Source organism: Bufo gargarizans, chromosome 5 (assembly GCF_014858855.1).
Source record: "Bufo gargarizans isolate SCDJY-AF-19 chromosome 5, ASM1485885v1, whole genome shotgun sequence".
Lineage (NCBI taxonomy): Eukaryota > Metazoa > Chordata > Amphibia > Anura > Bufonidae > Bufo > Bufo gargarizans.
In genome coordinates, this window is record NC_058084.1 from 199,561,140 (window position 1) to 199,579,527 (window position 18,388).

The 18,388-nt window shown below is 44.8% G+C and overlaps 1 protein-coding gene across 7 annotated transcripts in view; it reads left to right on the top strand.

Annotated features, from left to right (window-relative positions):
- The window catches only part of LOC122937794 (growth factor receptor-bound protein 10-like), a 341,748-nt gene that overhangs the window by 175,526 nt on the left and 147,834 nt on the right, over window positions 1–18,388 (top strand). For 6 of the 7 annotated variants that reach the window (XM_044292839.1, XM_044292838.1, XM_044292837.1 and 3 more), the window contains one exon: window positions 10,278–10,485. In XM_044292839.1, coding sequence (XP_044148774.1) covers window positions 10,278–10,485 — 208 coding nt within the window. The remainder of the gene's footprint in view (window positions 1–10,277; window positions 10,486–18,388) is intronic. The other variant, XM_044292841.1, reaches the window with a different exon arrangement.

Consider the following 18,388-nt stretch of genomic DNA (forward strand, 5'->3'; position numbering starts at 1 on the left):
GGAAACTTGGTTGATTTATGCAGTATTTCTTATATATATATAGTTCCTACTATAATTCGGTGTGTCATGAAAACTTTCAACTACTAGTATAAGTAAAAGCATAAAGGATCTTCACACATAGTGAGATGTCAGATTTGCAAAATTGGCCTTCGTCCTTGTGACGAACCAAACCTTGGAGCCCTGCCTGATGTCACTACTATGTCAGGGCCACGCGGTACAATCTCTTCACTTTCACCTGGAGGTGACGTTCCACACCCCCCTGGGGGTACGTAAGGTCAGATTGGCACAGTTTTACAGACACTCACCCTGTCAATATGGGCATGGGGAGTGAGAGAGGATGTCCCACGCTACCTCTGGCGTGGCACAACACTTGCTCGCAACCCTGACAGGCTGAGAGCCCTTTCACTGCCCCAGTGAAACAGCCCTGCTAGTCCAGTAGACTACCACCATTTCCATATTGGATATAAGCCCAGTCTGTTAACAGGATTATATTGGGCCAGAAACCAGCCCAGCTAGCATGCAACCTTAAACAGAGACACAGATGTGTGGATTGGTGGATCGAAATAAAAGGACAACCAAAGATTAAATTGTATGTTTAATTACCTTAACAGCACACTAGACAACTACACTATATACACAAAGAATATATACAGTGGTCAGAGATGCAAATACAGGTAATAGTACAATCATAAGTAGCAGATAATGTGAAAGTTAGTTACTGGTTAGGTGTGTAGGCTTTGGTGCTACAGTCACATGAGAGGCAGTAATGCCAGTGGGGTTTTCTAGTCTTCTCCAACACGATGCACAGTGTGATCTCCATTCAGAAGGAAGACAATGGCTACTGCCCCACAAAGGCAATTAAACCCTTGGTTGTTCACTCCTCTCCTGCCCCCTGGGAGGGTCTAACACCCCCTTCCTTTTGGGTCCCTTCAAAAAACCCTATATGGATCATAACTCCTTACCGGAAGGTCATAGGGAGGTGGTTCTTGTGCTGATGGATCCGTCCGGGTCCCTGGTACATTTGGAGACCAAACTGTATGTTGCTACTTGGCTTCTACTAGTAGTTCTTAATATCTCCCCTTCCCTGGGTCCTACAAGTGAGGGAGGCCCAGGGGAACATTCAGCTTGTTCCCGGGGCCTTGAAGGTGTAACCGATATATAGCTAAGATGTATGAGGTGGTTTCATTGATTCAGTTGACCAGCAGGAGGTCGTCTTGTCAGAAGCTTGCTTGTAGTCCAGCTGCTGGAGGTGTCAAATGTCACCTGTGGAGCCTATTTCCTATGCAAGATGCCCATCACCCTGGACAAAAAAAATTGGCAGGCATCAAATTATATTTACCCATATTCCTCAGTCCTAAAGGCCATGTTCTGACCCCTATATTTTATAGTTATGGCTACATAGATGTGTAAGGGGTTAATTCTTTGCTGGGTGAACTGTAGTTTTTGTTGTACTATTTTGGGGTGTGTATGACTTTGATCACTTTGGCATAAATCATTTTTATTTTATTTTTTTATTCACTGTATGGGGGTAAGTAATATTATTTTTTTATAGGTCCCAAAGTGGACCCCAACATACAATCATCAGATTGCAATATAGAGCAATAGAATTTTTACCATTACTCTATACATAGCAATCTATGTTAAAGTTCAGTGCTCCCACCAGCTGGCCTAAAGTGTAATATACAAGTAATAAGCCTGGAAACCTAGTACAGGCTCAGACTCATTACTTACATTGAATGCTCTCCACAATCTTAGCCCAGAGGAGCTGTCATTAGACCACAGCATTTCAGGGGTTAAATGTCTGCGATCTGCATTACCACCGTTTGCGGACAATAGCCGCTGTTGTCTGCTGCATAAAACAGTAGGCACCTGGTAGCCATCATTAGCCCTACGCTCTGGAGTGGGCACTATATTTAAAGACCGGACTTCTGATAGATAGAGATTATATAGCAGATCTATATCTCTATCTATATCAGAAGTAATTTTTGTGGGAGATAACACCCTTCCTGTTTTTCTCTGACCTGTTAGAAATGGACATGATGTGAACTTCGTAACCGTGACTGTATTAGTGAGTTATCTCCTCCCTTCTGATCCCCCAATAGGAAAACCTAGACAAATGGGCTTCCTGTCAGCACATAAGATGCTGTGTTTGAGGAGTCATAGTGATGGTCACATGACACAGCTGAGTATCAGAAGGGAGTTGATATCTCACAATCACAAATACAGCCTCTGGAAATAAAATTACCTTAACTAAAGTTTACATCATGTACCTTTCTAACAGATCAGAGAATAAAAAATGTCGTGGGAGTGCTTCTTTAAAGGGCTTCTGTCACCCCACTAAACCTTTTTTTTTTTTTTTTGTTTACTTATAATCCCTACACTGCGATTTATGCCTACATAATCTAATTAATCATTTTGGTCCAGTAGATTTTGTTTAAAACGTGCTTTTAAAATATGCAAATTACCTTGCTACCAGCAAGTAGGGCGGCTACTTGCTGGTAGCAGCCGCATCCTCCGATCCTAAAGACTCCCCCTCCGCATGTTGATTGACAGGGCCAGGGAACGGGATCATCCTCTGCTGGCCCTGTCTATCAAGAACTCGCATCTGCGCCGTAACGGTATTCAGTCGGCGCAGGCGCACTGAGAGGCGGCCGCTCCATCCTCAATGCGCCTGCGCCGATGACATCACATCTACACCTCGCGCATTGAGGATGGAGCGGCCGAGCGAACGGCCGCCTCTCAGTGCGCCTGCGCCGATTGAAGAAAGGTACGGCGCAGGCGCGAGATTTTGAATGCAAACAGGGCCAGCAGAGAACGATCCCGTTCCCTGGCTCTGTTAATCAACATGCGGAGGGGGCGTCTTTAGGATCGGAGGATGCGGCTGCTACCAGCAAGTAGCCGTCCCACTTGCTGGTAGAAAGGTAATTTGCATATTTTAAGAGCACGTTTTAAACAAAATCTACTGGACCAAAATGATTAGATTATGTAGGCATAAATCGCAGTGTAGGGATTATAAGTAAACAAACAAAAAAACTGTTTAGGGGGGTGACAGAAGCCCTTTAACCACTTCAACCCCGCTAGCTGAAACCCCCTTCATGACCAGGCCACTTTTTACACTTCTGCACTACACTACTTTCACCGTTTATCGCTCGGTCATGCAACTTACCACCCAAATGAATTTTACCTCCTTTTCTTCTCACTAATAGAGCTTTCATTTGGTGGTATTTTATTGCTGCTGACATTTTTAGTTTTTTTGTTATTAATCAAAATGTAATGATTTTTTTGCAAAAAAAATGACATTTTTCACTTTCAGCTGTAAAATTTTGCAAAAAAAAAGACATCCATATATAAATTTTTCGCCAAATTTATTGTTCTACATGTCTTTGATAAAAAAAAAAAAATGTTTGGGCAAAAAAAAAAAATGGTTTGGGTAAAAGTTTACACTCTATGGTACAAAAATGTGAATTTCCGCTTTTTGAAGCAGCTCTGACTTTCTGAGCACCTGTCATGATTCCTGAGGTTCTACAATGCCCAAACAGTAGAAAAAACCCTCAAATGACCCCATTTCTGAAAGTAGACACCCTAAGGTATTCGCTGATGGGCATAGTGAGTTCATAGAACTTTTTTTATTTTTTGTCACAAGTTAGCGGAAAATGATGATTTTTAATTTTTTTTCCTTACAAAGTCTCATATTCCACTAACTTGCGACAAAAAATAAAAAATTCTAGGAACTCGCCATGCCCCTCACGGAATACCTTGGGGTGTCTTCTTTCCAAAATGGGGTCACTTGTGGCGCAGTTATACTGCCCTGGCAATTTAGCGGCCCATATGTGTGAGAAGTACTTTGCAATCAAAATCTGTAAAAAATGACCGGTGAAATCCGAAAGGTGCACTTTGGAATGTGGGTCCCTTTGCCCACCTAGGCTGCAAAAAAGTGTCACACATCTGGTATCCCCATACTCAGGAGAAGTTGGGGAATGTGTTTTGGGGTGTCATTTTACATATAACCATGCTGGGTGAGAGAAATATCTTGGCAAAAGACAACTTTTCCCATTTTTTTTTTTTTTTATACAAAGTTGGCATTTGACCAAGATATTTTTCTCACCCAGCATGGGTATATGTAAAATGACACCCCAAAACACATTCCCCAACTTCTCCTGAGTACGGCGATACCAGATGTGTGACACTTTTTTGCAGCCAAGGTGGGCAAAGGGGCACATATTCCAAAGAGCACCTTTCGGATTTTGCAGGCCATTTTTTACACATTTTGATTGCAAAGTACTTCTCATACATTTGGGCCCCTAAATTGCCAGGGCAGTATAACTACACCACAAGTGACCCCATTTTGGAAAGAAGACACCCCAAGGTATTCCGTGAGGGGCATTGCGAGTTCCTAGAATTTTTAATTTTTTTGTCACAAGTTAGCGGAAAATGATGATTTTTTATTTTTTCTTTTTTTCTTACAAAGTCTCATATTCCACTAACTTGCGACAAAAAATAAAAAATTTGAGGAACTCGCCATGCACCTCACGGAATACCTTGGGGTGTCTTCTTTCCAAAATGGGGTCACTTGTGGTGTAGTTATACTGCCCTGGCAATTTAGGGGCCCAAATGTGTGAGAAGTACTTTGCAATCAAAATGTGTAAAAAATGACCAGCGAAATCCGAAAGGTGCACTTTGGAATATGTGCCCCTTTGCCCACCTTGGCTGCAAAAAAGTGTCACACATCTGGTATCGCCGTACTCAGGAGAAGTTGGGCAATGTGTTTTGGGTTGTCATTTCACATATAACCATGCTGGGTGAGAGAAATATCTTGGCAAAAGACAACTTTTCCCATATTTTTTTTTTTTTATACAAAGTTGGCATTTGACCAAGATATTTTTCTCACCCAGCATGGGTATATGTAAAATGACACCCCAAAACACATTCCCCAACTTCTCCTGAGTACGGCGATACCAGATGTGTGACACTTTTGCGCATCTAGGCTGCAAAAGTGCCCAAATTCCTTTTAGGAGGGCATTTTTAGACATTTGGATCCCAGACTTTTTCTCACGCTTTAGGGCCCCTAAAAAGCCAGGGCAGTATAAATACCCCACATGTGACCCCACTTTGGAAAGAAGACACCCCAAGGTATTCAATGAGGGGCATGGCGAGTTCATAGAAATGTATTTTTTTTGGCATAAGTTAGCGGAAATTGATATTTTTTTTTTTTCTCACAAAGTCTCACTTTCTGCTAACTTAGGACAAAAATTTAAATCTTTCATGGACTCATTATGCCCCTCAGCGAATACCTTGGGGTGTCTTCTTTCCAAAATGGGGTCAGTTGTGGGGTGTTTGTACTGCCCTGGCATTTGAGGGTCTCCGCAATCATTACATGTATGGCCAGCATTAAGAGTTTCTGCTATTCTCCTTATATTGAGCATACAGGTAATGAGATTTTTTTTTTTCCGTTCAGCCTCTGGGCTGAAATAAAAAAATGAACGGCACAGATTTCTTCATTCGCATCGATCAATGTGGATGAAAAAATCTCTGCCAAAAAAAAAAGAGGGGAAAGGCGTCTGCCAGGACATAGGAGCTCCGCCCAACATCCATACCCACTTAGCTCGTATGCCCTGGCAAACCAGATTTCTCCATTCACATCAGTCGATGTGGATGAATAAATCATTGCTGGGATTTATTATTATTTTTTTATATACAAAGTGTTTGCCAAAGCATAGGAACGCCGCCTCCTCCTCAGCTCGTATGCCTCGGCAAACCTATCTGTTACTGCAGAGGAGAAATCTTGTCTTGCAGCGCCGCATACACCGACTTGCGTGTAATCTGACAGCAGCGCAATGCTTCTGTCAGAATGCACATCAGTGCTGCAGCTAGTAGATCGGTTGGTCCACCTGGAAGGTAAAAAAAAAAAAAAAAAAACAGGCCACAACGCAATAATTTTTATTAACTTTGGAACAGAATACATAAACTTTAACTTTTTGAACTAAACATTAACCTTTTTACTTACTGGTGTTTTTTTTTTTTTTACCTTTATAGAACAAACCTCTCCTTCCCCATGGGTCAATGTGCAAAGCGCAAATCGCCCAAAGATGTGGCGAAGTGCGTTATGCACTTTGTCCCAGGTGAAAGGAGACGTTTGCAGCAGCTGTGTGAGTGAATGGGCCCTAATAGCCCTGTGTGCCTGTCCTGGTGAGATGATCCCTATGCGAATAGTGTACCTGTGAGTGGTACTTCCGGAAACACTCTCCAAAGCATAGGGCAGGGTTGTCAGGACAGAAATAGCGGGTGTCACGCCTTATTCCACTCCTGCTACAGACACAACATTTTTTTCGGGGTGGCGGTCGGTTTGAGGTACCAGGAACGACACTAGGGAATTGTCGCTCGTGTAGATGGCTAACTACACTGGTGGATGGGGCCACGGAACCTCCTGGGTACAGGAGGTTCGCGATGATCTCTTCCTGAAATTTGAGGAAGGATCCGGTTCTCCCAGCCTTACTGTAGAGAACAAAACTATTATACAGAGCCAATTGAATTAAATATACAGACACCTTCTTATACCAGCGTCTGGTTCTGCGGGACACTAAATACGGAGCCAACATCTGGTCATTGAAGTCCACCCCTCCCATGTGAAGGTTATAGTCGTGGACTGAGAGGGGCTTTTCAATGACACGGGTTGCTCGCTCAATTTGGATTGTCGTGTCTGCGTGAATGGAGGAGAGCATGTAAACGTCACGCTTGTCTCTCCATTTCACCGCGAGCAGTTCTTCGTTACACAGTGCGGCCCTCTGCCCCCTTGCAAGACGGGTGGTAACGAGTCGTTGGGGGAAGCCCGCGCGACTAGTTCGCGTGGTGCCACAGTCGCCAATCCGTTCTAGAAACAAATGCCTAAAGAGGGCCACACTTGTGTAAAAATTGTCCACATAAAGATGGTACCCCTTGCCGAATAAGGGTGACACCAAGTCCCAAACTGTCTTCCCACTGCTCCCCAGGTAGCCAGGGCAACCGACCGGCTCCAGGGTCTGATCTTTTCCCTCATAGATCCGAAATTTGTGGGTATAGCCTGTGGCCCTTTCACAGAGCTTATACAATCTTATACAATTTGACCCCATACCGGGCGCGCTTGCTTGGGATGTATTGTTTGAAGCCAAGGCGCCCGGTAAAATGTATCAGGGACTCGTCTACGCAGATGTTTTGCTCAGGGGTATACAAATCTGCAAATTTCAGGTTGAAATGGTCTATGAGGGGCCGAATTTTGTGGAGCCGGTCAAAAGCAGGGTGGCCTTTGGGACGGGAGGTGCTGTTATCACTAAAGTGCAGGAAACGCAGGATGGTCTCAAATCGTGTCCTGGACATAGCAGCAGAGAACATGGGCATGTGATGAATTGGGTTCGTGGACCAATATGACCGCAATTCATGCTTTTTAGTTAGACCCATGTTGAGGAGGAGGCCCAGAAAAGTTTTAATTTCAGAAACTTGGACTGGTTTCCACCGGAAAGACTGGGCATAAGAGCTTCCCGGGTTGGCGGATATAAATTGTATGGCATACCGATTTGTTTCTGCCACGACTAAGTCCAAGAGCTCCGCAGTCAAGAACAGCTCAAAAAATCCCAGGGCCGAACCGATCTGAGCTGTCTCAACCCGAACTCCAGACTGGGCAGTGAAAGGGAAAACTACAGGTGCGGCTGAAGTTGGGGACTGCCAATCAGGGTTTGCCAGCACCTCAGGGATTCTAGGGGCTCTACGGGCACGTCTTTGCGGTGGCTGCGACGGGGTCACTACTGCTCGTGCCACCGTACCAGCTTCAACTGCCCTTCTGGTGCTCGCCACTTCACCAGGTTGTACGGCAGTGCTGGTACTAGGTCCATGGAGGGCTGGGCTGCTGGTGTATGCCTCACCACGTAATCCGACAGCACCAGCCCCACTCTGCTGCTCTTGAAGCGGATCCTGCGCAACCTGCGGTCTAGCGACACGGGGCCGGGTACGCCTGGTGCCATCAGGGACCTCAGCCTCCTCGTCCGAACTTTGGAAGAAGTTGCTGGTTTGTGTGCGATTGCACACAGTAGGGTATTTGTTTGGCGCACAAAAGGACGACCTCAGACAGTGGACTGTCTGAGGTCGTCCTTTTGTGCGCCAAACAAATACCCTACTGTGTGCAATCGCACACAAACCAGCAACTTCTTCCTTCACAGTCCCTAGGAGTCCCTGGCAACTCCACCTAAGGGACCGAACGGGTATTGGCAGCACCGACCTTTCCAAAATAACCAACGCCCCCCTATTTCTCCACGTGTACCTACCTTCACGGACGTTGAGCTCCAACCAGCACAACACCAAAAGGTGAGCACACTTCGACCATTACGCAGAACAACACAACCGCTACCCACCACCCTATGAGCGCCTCTCCCCTTTCTTTTCTCTCTTGCCAAACTGCCGTCCGAACTTTGGGTCAGAGAGCCACTGCTTTCTACAGGTTCGTATTCTGACCCGCTAGATTCGTCAGATGAGGGTTCCCATTCCTCATCCGACTGGGTCAGAAGCCTGTAGGCCTCTTCAGAAGAATACCCCCTGTTAGACATTTGGGCAACTAAATTTAGGGGTATTCCCTGAGACTACCCAAGAAAAAAAAGCAAGCCTGTCTTACAAAGGGGAGGCTAGCGAAGTACTGGAGGCCGCTGCGGTTGATAAAAAATATCAAAACTGATTTTTTTTATCGCCGCAGTGCGTGTAAAGTGAATGTGCAGTGATCAAAAAATAATAATTTTTTTGTCACTGCGGTGGGGCGGGCGTGGGCGAACGCACGTGTGGGCGACCGATCAGGCCTGATCGGGCAAACACTGCGTTTTGGGTGGAGGGCGAACTAAAGTGACACTAATACACTAATACAATTATAGATCTGACTGTGATCAGTTTTGATCACTTTCAGATACTATAAAAGTACAAATGCTGATTAGCGATACGCTAATCAGCGAATAACGGACTGCGGTGCGGTGGGCTGGGCGCTAACTGATCGCTAAACTACCTAACCAAGGGGCCTAAACTATACCTAAAACCTAACGTTCAATACCAGTGAAAAAAAAAAAAGTGACCGTTTGCACTGATCACTTTTTTTCCTTTTCACTAGTGATCGACAGGGGCAAGAAGGGGTGATCAAAGGGTTAATTGGGTGCTGGGAGGTGATCTGGGGGCTAAGTGTGGTGTTGGTGGGTACTCACAGTGATGTGTGCTCCTCTGCTGGAACCAACCGACCAAAAGAAGGAGCAGAGGAGCACAGCAGCCATATAACCACATCATATTTACTAATATGATGTGGTATCTGGCTGCTGATTCGTTTCTTGAAAATCATTAACCTGCCAGCCAATGATCGTGGCTGGCAGGTTGATGACGAACTTGTTCTTTGAATTTTGCCGGCCCGCGATGTGCATGCGCGGGCCGGCTACCCCGGAAATCTCGCGTCTCGCGAGAGGACGCATCGGCGCGTCCACCCAGAAGAGCACGACCACCGAAAAGACGCAATCCTGCGTACGGCGGTCGTGAGCAGGTTAAGGTTACATTCACTTGACTGCAAGTGTTTGGCGGCATATACATGACCGGCCATATGATAGAAATGCTTATTGTTTGTGATTGCAGACAAGAATAGGACCCCTTTTCTTTTTGTGTGGGGACACAGAAAGGAACTACAGATGCAGACAACAATGTGTTGTCCACCTCTTTTGCGACCCCCATTGAAGTGAATGGGTTCACGGATCCAGAACTACAGTTGTGTGAATGGACCCTAAAGGAGATGTCACCAAGCATTTTATCCACCAGTTAAAAACAGATAGCAACACATGGCATTTATCTGTAATCTGTTTTTATTTTCTGGTCTAAGATTCTAATCTTGCCTGTAAAGTGATGTGTACAAAGAACCGGCGCCTGTTATTAGGTTTGGTGGCTAGTGTGAAATCTGCCAGATTTTGAACATTTTAAAATTCTTAAATATATTAAACATAAAAATATTGATTTTTAATCGATAGGTCATTTTCTGATGGCACATTCCCTTTAAGGGGTTAAAAGCTGTTTGTGAAAACAGAAGACTGTTTTAAAAGCTTTGTTACCAAATTATTATGACTGATTATCTGGAAGATGTATCTAGTTTTAGTTGTGGGATTTATTTGTGAGATTGCTTTAAAATTGACAGCGAGAACTGTTCAGGGATGTGTTTTTAGTAGTATGTTTAAAGCAGTGCATTCGATGGGTTAGCTTTTTTTTTTTTTTTTTTTTTTTTCTTCCCTTTCTATTCCCAGATGATGATGTTGACCTAGAATCTCTGGTTAATGATATGAATTCTTCGTTGGACAGTTTATACTCTACATGCAGCCGAGTGACTGAGTCTGTGCCACTTTTAAAAAATGGTCGAAGTCCCCTTTCAAACTCAGGAACCAACAACCTTCCGTCCATGCCACCAAGACAGAAAATGCAGCGCTCCCAACCCATGCAAATTCAAGCAGTAAGGTACAATCAGTCAAAACGTGTTTGAAAAGTATACTAAGTGGAGGAGTTTTATATTAATCTAAAACGCCTGTCTAAGATGTAAAATGTATTATCCAAATAACAGGTCATGAGTCTGTTCACAATAATTTAATGGGCTATACTTTTTCCATGAATATTGACACGTGAACAAATGTCACAACAAGGCTGAAAAATGTCAAACTCTGGTGTTTAAGTTTTGATATACTAATATTGTATACGACTTAGGCTACTTTCACCCTTGCAGCAGCCTTCTCCGGCAGGCTGTTCCTACGGGGGAACAGCCTGCTGGATCAGTGCTGCCGCTAGTGCACCGTGCCACTGGAAGTCTGCTCTGGCCCCATTGACTATAATGGGGGTGAGTCTGAGGTCCAGCCGCAGCACGGCACACATGCTGAGAGGCCGCCGGAATAAAACTACGACCTGCTGTGGGCCGCCCCCATTATAGTCAATGGTGCCGTAGCGGACGATCATTTTCTTCCTGAAGGCAGATGCGGCAAAAGCTCTGAAAACGTTCCTTTATCCCCTGCCGGAGTGATTTTCTAGTCATGGTTGAAGTCAAGGGGGCAGTGGCCTCCTTGCCTCAAGTCGAGGTAACTGCGCCCCTTCCCTGCCCCTTCACTGTGACAGCACTTATGCAGAGAGTTCGGCAAAGCATGGTGTGCTGTCCTCATTTTTTGTGGACTTCTTGAAATTAATGGGTCCGCATCCTATCCACAAACTGGTTCAATTGACTCTGGTTCAATTGAAGTCAATGGGGCTTGCATGAAAAATGGACTGCATTCGGATGCAATGCGTTTTTCACTGATCAGTTGCTATGAGATTTACCGTTTTTTTTCCGCCCTATAGGTTTTTGAGGAGGAAATTTTTTTTAAAAATTTGAACTAATAGGTGTGCTTTTGGTGGGTTTTGAAATAATGAGGATCTGTGGAGGGCACTGTTATGGGGGCGTCTGTGGAGGGCACTGTTATAGGGGCGTCTGTGGAGGGCACTGTTATGTGGGCGTCTGTGGAGGGCATTTTTTGCACATCTGACCAGTGTCACTTTATGTGGTGATAACTTTAGAACGCTTTGACTTATCCAGGCCATTCTGAGATTTTTTTTTCGTCCCATATTTTACTTCATGACAGTGGTAAAATGAAGTAAAAAAAATCATTTTTATGTATAAAAAAATACCAAATTTGCCAGAAATTTTGAGAAATTTACAAATTTACAAGTTTCAATTTCTCTACTTCTAAAATATATAGTATTACCTACAAAAATAGTTATTACTTTACATTCCCCATATGTCTACTTAATGTCTGGATCATTTTGGGAATGACATTTTATTTTTGGGGGATGTTACAAGGCTTAGAAGTTTAGAAGCAAATCTTAAAAATTTTCTGAAATTTTCAAAAGCCCACTTTTTAAGGACCAGTTCAGGTCTGAAGTCACTTTGTGAGACTTGCATAATAGAAACCACCCAAAAATGACCCCATTCTAGAAACTACCCCCCTCAAGGTATTCAAAACTGATTTTACAAACTTTGTTAGCCCTTTAGGTGTTCCACAAGAATTTGAGGAAAATAGAGATACAATTTCAATTTTTTTTGGCAGATTTTCCATTAAATTTTTTTTCCAGTTACAAAGCAAGGGTTAACAGCCAAACAAAACTCAATATTTGTGGCTCTGATTCTGTAGTTTACACAAACACCCCATATGTGGTCGTAAACCGCTGTACGGCACACAGCAGGGCGCAGAAGGAAAGGAATGCCATACAGTTTTTGGAAGGCAGATTTTGCTGGACTGTTGTTTTTAACACCATGTCCCATTTGAAGCCCCCCTGATGCACCCCTAGAGTAGAAACTCCAAAAAAGTGACCCCATTTTAGAAACTACGGGATAGGGTGGCAGTTTTGTTGGTACTAGTTTAGGGTATATATGATTTTGGTTGCTCTATATTACACTTTTTGTGAGACAAGGTAATAAGAAATAGTTTTGGCACCGTTTATATTTTTTATTTACAACTGTAAAGGGGGAATATTAATCACCAATATTTATGCAACTATTGATAATTAATATTCATAAATAGGAGGAGCCGTCTATTGATGACCCCTCCTATTTATACCTTTATGTATAATTTACACAATACTTTCACTATACTTTACGCTAATCACTAAACTAGCTGCATGCGCCTTGCTGAACTAACTAGCGCCAATAACCACGCGTTACACAGATAGTTATAAGTATAAAATAGGATATTTATTAATATCTAGTACACTACCCATGAAATACACGAACAATGCTGCACTAAACTACACTACACAATCCCAGATTCCACCCACAAAGCTATCTAATACAGTACACACACACGTATATTAGCAGCCCACCCCACCTGGTCCTATTCCTGTCCCTAAGGCAGTGCTTCTCAAATAGTGGGGCGCAAGGCTCCGTAAAGGGGGGGGGGGGGGGCGCAAGGCTCCGTAAAGGGGGGCTCGTTTGACCTCGGCAAACACTGTCATATTGGATGTCCAGATCGGATTATCCGACTCACTCGCAAGCGGCGTCCCACACGCCTAGCAACTCTACGGCTGGAGAGAGGGAGCAGTGCGGCGCGATCACTGGAGATTGTCCCAGCGCAGCCCCAGTAGCAGCCCGACGCGGAGGACCACGTGACCGCCAACGCACGTGACACATGCAGAGGACCCGTGGAGACATACAGGAATCAATACGCCGGTTCCTAGTGCCACTCAGAGGAGAAAGAGTAGGATGCCGGCATGTCATCAAGGCAGAGTCGCAAAGATACATCCGCAGCATCACCAGGTGGGAAAACAAGAGCTGAAGCACAGAAAGAACATAAAGAGCAGGGGTCAAGGAGAGGAGGTAGGACAAACACAAAATCTGATAATAAAACTGAAAAGGGGAAAAGAAATAGTAACCAGGGGATGGAGGAGGAAAAAGTATACGAACTAGAAGGCAGTACCCTGGATCAAAAGGAGGAGGGGGAAGGTGCAAAAAGACGCTCTGCAGGTAAACTAAGCCCTGAAGGTAACCTAGATAAAAAAAGGGCATAATAGCAGGAATGCAGGAGTGGAAGGGGTACAAAGCACACCGCAGGAGGATACCAATAATGTGTACTATAACAATTTTATAGACAAATGATACTATTTACAGTCGCGCGGGGGGGCGCAAAATGTTTCCTTCTTCCTAGGGGGGGGCATGACAGAGAATAATTGAGGAGCGCTGCCCTAAGGGAACGACGAAGGTTAATGGTGGCACTGCAGGGGTGAATACAGGCCACAGAGGCAAACGGATAGCTGACAGTAATGTAAGGGTAGAATACGGTAATGCAAGGGTTAATACCCTGCAAGTGATAGGGGTACAGCGAGGGTGTGTGTATGGGCAGGTTGAGGGTTGGTAGTGGGTAGGGGTGTGGTATAAATAGTGGGGGTGAACAGGGATAATATGGGTAGGTACAATTGGGGGAATAGGACAGAGGTATTCAGGGGAGTAGGGGTTTGGATAATACAGAGTTTAATCAGGGGGGATAATCGTTGGTGGGATAGTGGTGGGGGATCAGGGGTGTAATGGTTAACAAGGGAGAAATTGTTGGTGGGATAGTGGTGGAAGGGTTAATAAGGGGGGGATACTCAGCGTTGTTGCTCGTTCGTCCAGGGGTTGTCTTCTTCTTGTGGGGACGGCATGGCTCTCTCCCTCAGTGCAGGGGCCGCCAAATATTTATGTCCGGTAGCCCGCACTGCCCACAAGGTAGCGTGCGGGCCGGCGCAGTGAGATGATGTCACTGCGCCGGCCCGCGTGTCTTCTGAATGAGCGTATCGTGGCCGCGCCATATGCTAACAGGCGGGAGAAGCCTCTGATCTCCCGCCTGTAGCATTTAGCATTCTGGACAGCGCGATGGTAATCGTGCTGCCGGAATGTGCATAATAGAAGGAGGGGAGGTTTCTCCCTTCCCTCTATCATGCATAATTGTCTCCAGCAGTGGAGAGAATTACAACAAAGGACTCAGATTCTGTTGAATCTGGGTCCTTTGTAGTTATCAGGATGGCCGGACCTTTGTCCGGTCATTCTGATGCAATCAACCAGATTGCATCAGTGTGAATGCTTGGGGCACATTCACACCGATGCACCTGGTTTCATGGGGGTTATATGGGGGATATCTCATAGATATAAATATATATTTATACTAAGGGGGCACAGCTATATATTTATACTAAGGGGACACAGCTATATATTTATACTAAGGAGGCACAGCTTATATATTAAGGGCAGATGTGCGCAGATGCTGGGCACATCTGCGCACCTCATCCTATGACATGGCAGTTAATGTATGCATATATACCATACATACATGTGTTTGCATGCATGTATGGATAAATATGCACACGTCTCAACCCTTCCTCAACAACAACATTCATCTGACAGGTTGGATCATGTGATATTTTTATAGACCAGGTTGTCACGGATGCGGTGATACCGAATATGTATACTTCTTTTTTTTTTTTTTTTTCATTTTTTTATGTAAGTTTTGCACAATGATTTAATTTTTGAAACAAAAATCATGTTTTAGTGTTTCCATAGTTTGAGAGCCACAGTTTTTTCAGTTTTTGGGCGATTATCTTAGGTAGGGTCTAATTTTTAGCGGGATTAGATGACTGGCACTATTTTGTGGTGCATATGACTTTTTGTGATGTAAAGTGACAAAAAAATTGTTTTGGCACAGTTTTTACTTTTTATTTGGTACAGTGTTCATCTGAGGGGTTAGGTCATGTAATATGTTTTATAGAGCCTGTTGATACAGACGCGATGATACCTAAATATGTATTTTTATTTATGTAAGTTTTATACAATAACAGCTTTTTTAAAACAAACAAATGATGTTTTAGTGTCTCCATATTCTGATTGTCTCAGGTAGGGGCTCATTTTTTGCGGGATGAGGTGACTGTTAGATTGGTACTATTTTGGTGGGCATATGCCTTTTTGATCGCTTGCTGTTGTACTTTTTGTGATGTAAGGTGACGACAAAAATGGTTTATTTAGCATCATATGTGTCCCCAACAGGTTAAAGAACTTAATTCAGGCCTTTTTTTTTTTTTTTTGCTGTCATTTGATCGTTTCTATCATACTAGTGCTGGCACATTACTGAATGATTTGATATGTAGCTGCAGAGTGTGTGTGCCCCCAGCCTAGTATATGCTAGTAAAATTCCAAACACATATACTGTATTTTCCGCCGTATAAGACTACTTTCTAACACTGGACAGTCTTTTCAAAAGTTGGGCGTCGTCCTATACGCCGGGTATACTCAGATCCGATGGTATATTCTAACCGACGGGGACCCCCTTGCCTGGGGGTTAGAATATACCCTTGGATCTGAGTTTTCACAATCTCAGTGATCCCCCCATGGTGACGGGGACGCTTGCCTGAGGGTTAGAATATACAGGGCCACACCGCTCACAGAAGTACATTTATAAACTGCAACTTTAACTCGCTCATCATCTTGATTAATCGCTCATCATGAGCGATGATTAAGGTTACGGATTACAGTTTATAAATGTACTCCTGTGAGCGTCGGGGAGGGGGATCTGTGGATGGCACTGTTTAGGGGAGGGGGATCTGTGGATGGCACTGTTTAGGGGAGGGGGATCTGTGGATGGCACATATAGCATAAGATGCTAAGTAGTGTCATCCACTGATTCCCCCCTCCCCATAACAGTGCCATCCACTGATCCCCCTCCCCATAACAGTGGGGAGGGGGGTCCCTCCCGACCTCTATGAGCTGTATGCTGCGATCTGCGGTAGTTAACCCTTCAGGTGCCGCGGATTGCAGCTACCGCTCATAGAGGTTGGGAGCCGGCTATGTGATTCTGCAGCCAGCTCCCGCCTCCTGTATATGAATTAATGAGAGATTTATCTTCATTGGTGGTGCAGTGCGCCCCCCACCCCAGTATTAATCATTGGTGGCGCAGTGCACCCCCCCATCCCCCAGTATTAATCAATGGTGGCAGTGCCCCAGCAGTGTAATCCTGGGGTTCTTATCGGTTACCATGGCAGCCAGGACGCTATTGAAGCCCTGACTGCCATGGTAAGCTCTATGCTGCTGTGTGCACAAAGCAGCAAGGACAGTGTGAGATCCTATTCACCCTGATCGAGCTCTATCAGGGTGTATAGGACAAGGGTTCTAGTCCCTAAGGGGGCTAAAAGTTAGGAAAAAAAAAGTTAGGAAAAAAACAAATGCCCAAATATTAAGTATAAATGAAAAAGAAAGATTTACAAAACAAAAAAATATACATGTTAACAAAAAATGAAAATTCCCAGAATATGGGTATAAATGATCAGCTATCGGCCTGAAAGTTCACAAATTATCGGTATCTGCCCTAAAAAATCTATATCGGTCGATCCCTACTGTGAATAACAATTTTACCAGCGTTCTATTATATCCTGCTACAGACTGGGTGTAATAGGAACCATAACATAGAAACCAATCGGTACCTGCAGTTCCATTGTGGTGGTTCCAATTGGAGGACATTCCTTCTATATAACTGCTCTGATGCAGGGGTTATCATTGACCATTGTATCTGAGGGTTTAAACAGCCAGGATCTGAGCTGTTGGCAGGTGTTTTCACACTTGCGTTTCAGGGTCCGCCTGTGAGATCAGTTTCAAGGCTCTCACAAGTGGCCCCAAATGGATCAGTTTAGCCCCAATGCATTCTGAATGGATGCGGATTCGTTCAGAATGCATCAGTTTGGCTCCGTTCCGCCTCCATTCCGCTCTGGAGGTGGACACCAAAACGCTGCTTGCAATACTGCTTTTAATACTGGGGAGGGAGGGGGGGGTCCGCACTGGCCAACAATGCTTTTAATACTGTGGAGGGAGGGGTGTCTGGCCTCAGGGGGCTGAGAGCCGCACAATTAACCCCTCAGGTGCGGCACCTGACGGCTTAATTGTGCGGATCACAGCCCCCTGTTAGAGATCGGGTGCTGCCAGGCAGCAGGGGGCAGTTATGTACACAGTTCTTAGTATATTCTAACTTGAAGCGTCCCCATCACCATGGGAACGCCTCTGTGTTAGAATATACTGTTGGATCTAAGTTTTCACGATCCTGAAAACTCAGATCTGAAAAAGCTGTTATGCACGGAACGGATACCATCGTTTGCATGTATAGGTGCGGATCCGTCTGTGCAGATACCAGACTGATCCGCACCTAGAGAAAGTGTGAAAGTAGCCTTAGCTGTGTGGACTGGTTCACTTTTTTTTGCCTGCTCCATAAATTTTTTAGCAACCTTCTGCACAGGTTTTGGATCAAGAAAATATGCTGTTTTGTTGAGAAATCGCCACCGGTGCCATCCACAGCGTTGCATAGCTTACAAACCAGAGGTGGACTTCCTAGTAAGCGTCCCAGAGCAGGCCACCATTCCTCCTCCTGACGCCTCAGCATCCCCTCAGAGGGTAAGATTGGGGATTTGGCTACAGAAATAGGCCTGGAGCATTTTTCCTCAGATTGCATCCATGGTAGATGGCCTGATATCAGCTATACGTGACACCTTCCAGGTTCAGGAGGATCTTCCTTCTACTAGCCACCAGGGGGTGTCATTTCTGCATTCAAGGCAGGCACCTAAGTCCTTCCCATTACACAACGACTTTTCTGTGTTTGTTGCAAAAGCTTGGGACCAGCTTTCTGAAGCAACTGGACCTACTCTTTCCCTTTCCAGGACTTTCCTCACCGAAAGTGGACCCACCGGTCGCTCGCCTGGTTAAGAACACAGCCATTCCGGTTTGAACCAAGACCTAGCGTCTGACCTTAACCCCCACCCCACCCCTCCTGCTGACATTGTCTTTAGCACTCCAAATTTCTCAGGCAGTGAAGTATCTCTGCAAAGTGGCTCTGGACGC